Source organism: Medicago sativa, chromosome 4 (genome assembly GCF_051527215.1).
Source record: "Medicago sativa cultivar Bolivia chromosome 4, Bolivia_mono, whole genome shotgun sequence".
Lineage (NCBI taxonomy): Eukaryota > Viridiplantae > Streptophyta > Magnoliopsida > Fabales > Fabaceae > Medicago > Medicago sativa.
The window spans coordinates 97,145,311-97,151,838 of NC_140752.1; the positions used below are offsets into that span (position 1 = coordinate 97,145,311).

The window sequence follows — 6,528 nt, forward strand, 5'->3', positions numbered from 1 at the left end:
TATATTAAATTCATGTTTTGTTAATAAATTCTAAAATTTTTTGGGAGTGATTCTTATAATATTTTAAATTTTTCTGAAAATTTTTATTAAAAAATATGAATTCTACCTATGAGTTTACTTTAAAAGAGGGACAAAAATGAAGATTGAAAATTTTATAGGGACTAAAAGTTGAAGGAAAATTTTAGAGGAACTAAAACTAAAAGTTGACATATTCATAGGGACCAAAAACATATTTAAACCTTATTTAAATATCATGAAAATTTTGAACCATTTATAATACTACGTGTAGTCCGCTATTTTAGTAGTGTATCGTTTATTCGCTTTGAAATTCTCTAAGTTATTTACTATTTTTTATGGTGTTTTGTATTTTATTTTTGGTCAAGAAGTTGTTTTGTATTTTACCAAAAGAAAATGGTATTACTAGTATATTTTATGGATTAATACTTTTAAAATATTATTTTGTATATTATTTTTTTAGGCAAGTCTTCGCTTGTTCGGAGACCCGCCTAATTTTTTTTTTGTCATGTTGTTTAGTGATTGAAGCTCACACATTTTAAATATGGAGAAGTGAGTTTTGGGATTCAAACTCAGATTCATGTATATATTATGCATTGTCCCTATCAATTGAGTTAAGTTCACGGAGGACACATCTAATTCTTATCATATTACTTTGCTACATTCGTAAATTAAAATTATATCGGTATAATTGTTTTTTAAATTAATAAATTAACGTTTATTTTTTATGAAATAAAGATATATTTTTCGTCTTTTATATTTTAGGAAATATCAATTCATAAGAAAAAACACTATTTCATTATTTATAATAATCATACTAATTTCTCTTAAAAAATAATTATACTAATTATTTTACATTTTATGGTAAAAAATAATAAATATGCACTGTTATGAATAATAAAAGTTTGAAAAAAAATAGTAGACAATTTTGATAAATAAAATTTAATTATTAGAATTTTAAATGATAAAAAATAGTTATTTTTTAAAACAAATAACTCATTTGACTATTAATTTAAAGACATGATAATATTATATACCAATACATTCAACTTTTTCGAGTGTATTTGTCAATAAATAAATTTAAAAAGATAGTAAGAAATATATTATACTATTTTGTTTAAAAAAGCAACCTACCTATATTTAGGAAATGATACAAGCAACTAAAAAAGTGATATGGTGTGGTCGGGTGGCATGTCAAAGAAGACAAGTACCGGATCATACGACGTTGTTCCTCAAACTTCTCAGATCCAAAACATCTAACTGGTTTCACCCTCTCAGATTCTAACGTAAGATTCCCCTTTCCCATTTTCATTCACCTTCAACTTTTTTCTATCATCATTTCATTTTTTCTTATGCTTATGCAAATGCAATTCAAATCTCACATTTCAGTTTCATTTATCATTTTTTTTTATTACATCATTTCTAGAATTTCGTATGATATCTACACGCCTTTCGCTATCTTCATTATCATATATAATAACAATTCTGAGAATATTCTATGAATATTACTTTTGTTATATCGTCGATGATTCGACGATTTACTATTGGATGTGATTTCCCGGTCAAATTTAATTCTTTCAATATACAATCAAATCAAATGAAATGTGTTTCAGAATCTTTTGTTGCTGTTGACCCAAATATGTTCCAGAATCTGATACCTTAAAAATCAAATTCATAATTAAATAAAACTTGTTTTTATTTTTTCTCAAAAAAAAAAGTTTTTATTTTAGTGTCTTGTTTAGATATTTTACATGCTGTTAGTGAGATTCAGATCTCTCTTTGTTATTCCTTCTGGGGTTTTCTTGCTGCCGTGTGAATATCGCAGAGCATTTTTTTAAGGAACTTGCACATTATGTTTGTTTGGGTTTATGATTTTTATATTTGTAGTAAATAAGTGTAAATGCCAGAAATTTAGCTTATGGGGTGAAGTTTTTTTTTTCCCTTTCATTTACTTGATTAATTTAACAGAGCTTGAATTGTCAAACATGTTATGGGTTTGATGCATATCATGCAGGGTAATGGTTGTTCTGTTTTTTACATATGTTGTTAACTAAAATGGTCTGATTTTTTTTTTTTTTTTTTTTTTGTCTTTCTGTTCACATGATTCAGTTTATCTTGTTTAGGGGTAAATTTCGTAGTCCATCTATGCATAGACATGCTGAGAATCCTTTTGGCTGAGTACTGATCTGTTTTCTATTTCCTTTTTGAATTTTTTTACAATCTCTGAAGTTACTGATAAGAAAGGCGAGGAGGGTGCATAGACTGTCATGGCTTCTGAGAGGGAAAGTTTTGACCTCTCAGGACCCTTGCATTTGACTTATGTTTTATGGTAAGATTTTCTAATAAATCTTTTTGAAATTTGCTCTTTATTATTGTACGTGGATAACAATTATTTTCTCTCTGTCTCGTGTACTTCAATTATATTATTTCTTCTCTGCCTTGTTAGTATTGGTTGTCTTCATTGTACATAACAGTGAAACTAATATCAACATCGTGTGCATAGTCTTGTGTTCACATCAGTATATTGAGAAATGTATGTACTTCAAGACCTATTTTTCTTCTCTACATTTAAATACTTTACAAAGTATTCTGTTTATTAAAAACTTAAGGTAGGACATTTTGAATCCCAATAGTTATATATGAGGATTGCTGTGTTTTTGTCCACCTATTATAAGTATTTTCCTAAGACAAATAGTGTCCAATTCGAATCGGCCGCATTGATCTAGTTAGGGATGGGGATGACAAGATTTGAACCTGTGACATTTTGTACCAAAAACAAACACACCACCAAGCTTCACTACATCCCTTTACATTAGGGTCTCTTAGAAATCGTGGTTGGGCCTAACACAACCCCACAAAACCGGCTTGTGGGGTGAGGATTGCCCCCACTTATAAACACATGTTCAGGCCATCTTTTGTCCAATGAGGGACTCTTTAATAGTGTCCAATGTCATTGTAAAGAATTTGTCTTGTTTTCCACATTTTTCCATTATATGTATATATCATATCTTTTTCCCATTATACTGTTTGATTCAGGGATAATCCATATCATCGAATGTCGGTTGCTGCTTGTTTGGTCCAAGGTGTTTACATTCTAGAAAGGGACCGGCAGGAAAAGCGTGAAGGTTCAGATGCTCTCGCGCCACCTTGGTGGACATTTTTCCATTTTCAGCTACTTCGTCCACTTGTAGATGATGTTGATTCTTCAATCTTTGGTGCAATCTATGAGTTCAAGCCTCCATCATCACAATGTAATGATACTTTATATCGAAGTCCACGTTATGTGATTGCCTTTCGAGGAACTCTAACCAAAGCACACTCAGTTTCGCGTGATGTCGAGTTAGATATCCATTTTATCCGACAAGGTCTTCATCAAACTTCACGCTCCAACATAGCTATTCAAGCTGTTCGAAACACGGTAGCAACCGTAGGTGATTCAAATGTTTGGTTAGCTGGACACTCCCTAGGATCAGCAATGGCGTTGCTTACCGGGAAAACCATGGCCAAGAATGGCAATTTTATTGAATCTTTTCTTTTCAACCCTCCATTTGTATCTGCTCCACTTGAGAAGATTAAGGATGAGAGAGTAAAACACGGGATTCGATTCGCTGGCAGCGTGATAACAGCTGGACTCACCTTAGCTATGAAAGCCAAGCAGCAGCCAAAGGATTTGATCATTGATCCATTTACCGCTTTGTCTGCGTGGGTCCCGTGTTTGTTTGTGAATCCATCTGACCATATATGTTCAGAGTATATTGGATACTTCGAACACAGGAGAAAAATGGAGGACATTGGCGCCGGAGTGATCGAAAGGTTAGCAACTCAAAACTCACTTGGTGGCCTATTGATGGGTGCGTTTGGGAAGGAATCTGAACCATTGCACCTCATTCCTTCAGCTTCTGTGACAGTTAATGTTGCTCCTGCATCTGATTTCAAAGAAGCTCATGGGATTCATCAGTGGTGGCAACCCGACTTGCGCCTCGAATACAAGCTCTACAATTACAAATAGTTCTTGTAATTACTATTGTAATTTATTGGGGATCTCTGATTCTGGTTTTCGCTTGAAGACTGACAAGATTCATTTAAACTAAGCAGGGCAGTTTTCTTTTGTCATTCTGTTCCGTAAGTTTATAGAAGATAGGTGTCTGGGGCAAAACAGTATCAAGTGTTTGAACTAGCTTAATTATTTGATTTTACTTATGGAATATTGTATAAAGTTTATGAAAATGTTGTATAAAGTTTTTTTTTCCAGAAATTTGACAATTGTTTTTTCTTATGGAATATTGTTATTATGGTGGGGGCGGAGATTGAACCCTCGCCAGTGGCCTCCTTATCACTTCAGTACTCCTCAGCTCCAACACTCTAACCATCAAATCATTTTCATATTCCGGTAAATCCTTACCAAGAAGCTAGAGGGGTGGGCATTCTCAAGCTCAAGCGAATCTTCAGTGTACATTTACTCATTCATAGGAAAATGAATCAATTAACTCACTATTTAAAGTGACAAACATGAGAAAATGCAGCTTCAAAGCGATATATTTTTATTTTTTTTTATAAAAAGGCAGATGTATGCAAGCTGGCATTACATCTTTCTTAGCTTCACTACCGTAATCAAATCTTACTTGCGATTTAAACTCCTTTGTTTTACTAATAAGGTTGGGTTGGATTTAGTAGAATGAGCTGGTTAACCTATATTCAGGACCGTTAAATGTATTTGTATGCCTAAAGCTAATTTTAAATTGAGACTCTTTAAGTGTGAGAGAGAATAACGTAAAAATTAAGAACTTTTTAAAAAAATTAAAAATAATCAAAACATATATTACTTGAATTACTAACATATGTTGAAAATCAAATTAATTTACAACTTAAATGGAGATTATTTTTCTTCGTAAAAACAAAATACATCTAATATGAAGGAACTCAAAAAAGGTATTGGAGGAGAATTTTGAATGACCTGGATAAATTCTTCAAATCCTTTCAATGTTTTTTTAATACTCAAAATTTAAAATATTGTTTGAGGTGGAATATAGGTGCTTTAGTTGGGCTTCAAGGATCTGTTTGGATAAACAATTCATTATGTAAGCTATTTTTATAGCAAAAATAACATTAAATTGTTTTTGTATGTGCTATAAGTTGTTTTTATAAGCTAAATTAGAAAATTTACGAAAATTAGTTGAAAAAAGCTTTTGAAAATTGTCACAAGTTCTTTCAAACGGTATCACAAAACTTATGCTAGTAGTTATTGATATGGTTAACTCTAATTCCACTCGAGTTGTGTTATTCAAACTCACCTCCAAGAGATTATTGTTGTTCTTCACCTTTATTCAAACTCTCGTGAGGTGTTTGTACCTCTGAGCTTGGCTTGCAATTTTGTTTTCCTACATTATAAAAAAAATCGATTTGATTTTCTTTTCGTAATTTAAGACTACATCAATAAAGATTTAATTTCTTAATCTATTTGCCTCAACTTTAAAAAATCAATAAAAAATTAAATGAAAAGTGTAGTGTTGAGTAAAAAACTCTTATTTCTTTGAGCTCAATTACTTAAGTTTTAGATACATGAAGACCATTTTTTCCCCTTCAAAATAGTGGCAAGATTAGACATTTAAACACCTTAATTTCTTTGAGAAATGAAAAGGTTGTGTCCAAACTACTTGAGGCCATTTCATGGAATTTTTCTTTTGCAGAAGATGTACTATTTCATTTTGTTTGTATATATGATTGAAGTTTTTGTTTTTATGTGTGTACAAATAAAAATGAACTAATGATGTATCTATATGACTGAAGTTGGTAACTGGATGAAGATGCCATTGTCATCATCACCGATAGAAAAGGATAGTTCTTGACATAGTAAATAGATACTGCCACACACACACACAATACCAATCAACTCCCCTACATCTACGCCTGCCCCTTACCTATTCCAAAGCAAGGTTGGCCCCCTCCCTCTCTCTTAAATGACTTGATTTGATTCCCATATTCAAACCTCACATGCAAAAAGTGGACGATTTTGTCAATTAGTGTCCCTTTCAATGTTAATGTATGTACGATAATCGGAAGTGTTGGGTCTCACAAAGTGGTTAGACTATCACACACAGCATTGAAGAATTTAGATTCAAATTCTGATTCAAAGAGGTTCGACAAACTTTAAATATAAATAAGTTCGGCATAACATAAGGAACCTGTATGCTATGAATAAAAAAGAGCAGTATATGGGGCTTGGCCTTGGCATCGAACTTTGCTTAACCTACAATTAATTAACTAGCTAGCTCACAAAAAGCTAAAAAAAAGCGTGCTTCGAGTTCCATAATCCATCTTCTCTTCACACTCATCAATCATCCCTTCCCTACCCACTCCCTTTACTTAACCCCTTTAACTTGTATCGATAAAGCAACCAACCTAAATAATCACACTTGTCTTTGTGTTGTGTCCCCACTCTCCCACTCATTCACAGTACACACATCAAAAATTAAAAACAAAAATAAAATCCACAAATTCTACCCACTCTCCCAC

At 32.2% G+C, this 6,528-nt stretch overlaps 1 protein-coding gene across 1 annotated transcript; it reads left to right on the forward strand.

Moving 5' to 3' along the window:
* Positions 1-1,196: 1,196 nt before the first annotated feature.
* On the forward strand, positions 1,197-4,270 carry LOC146934320 (alpha/beta-Hydrolases superfamily protein). The gene is made up of 3 exons (XM_085706193.1): positions 1,197-1,301; positions 2,245-2,344; positions 3,052-4,270. The coding sequence occupies exons 2-3, from the start codon at positions 2,283-2,285 to the stop codon at positions 4,022-4,024; spliced, it is 1,035 nt and encodes a 344-aa protein (XP_085562319.1). The 5' UTR covers positions 1,197-1,301; positions 2,245-2,282; the 3' UTR covers positions 4,025-4,270.
* Positions 4,271-6,528: the final 2,258 nt, after the last annotated feature.

What these genes read in the sequence shown, in the direction of transcription:
- LOC146934320 (XM_085706193.1), top strand. Translation starts at nt 2,283, where the DNA reads ATGGCTTCTGAGAGGGAAAGTTTTGACCTCTCAGGACCCTTGCATTTG. An exon ending in CATTTGACTTATGTTTTATG is followed by an intron (nt 2,345 to 3,051) that starts GTAAGATTTTCT and finishes TGTTTGATTCAG; the next exon opens with GGATAATCCATATCATCGAA.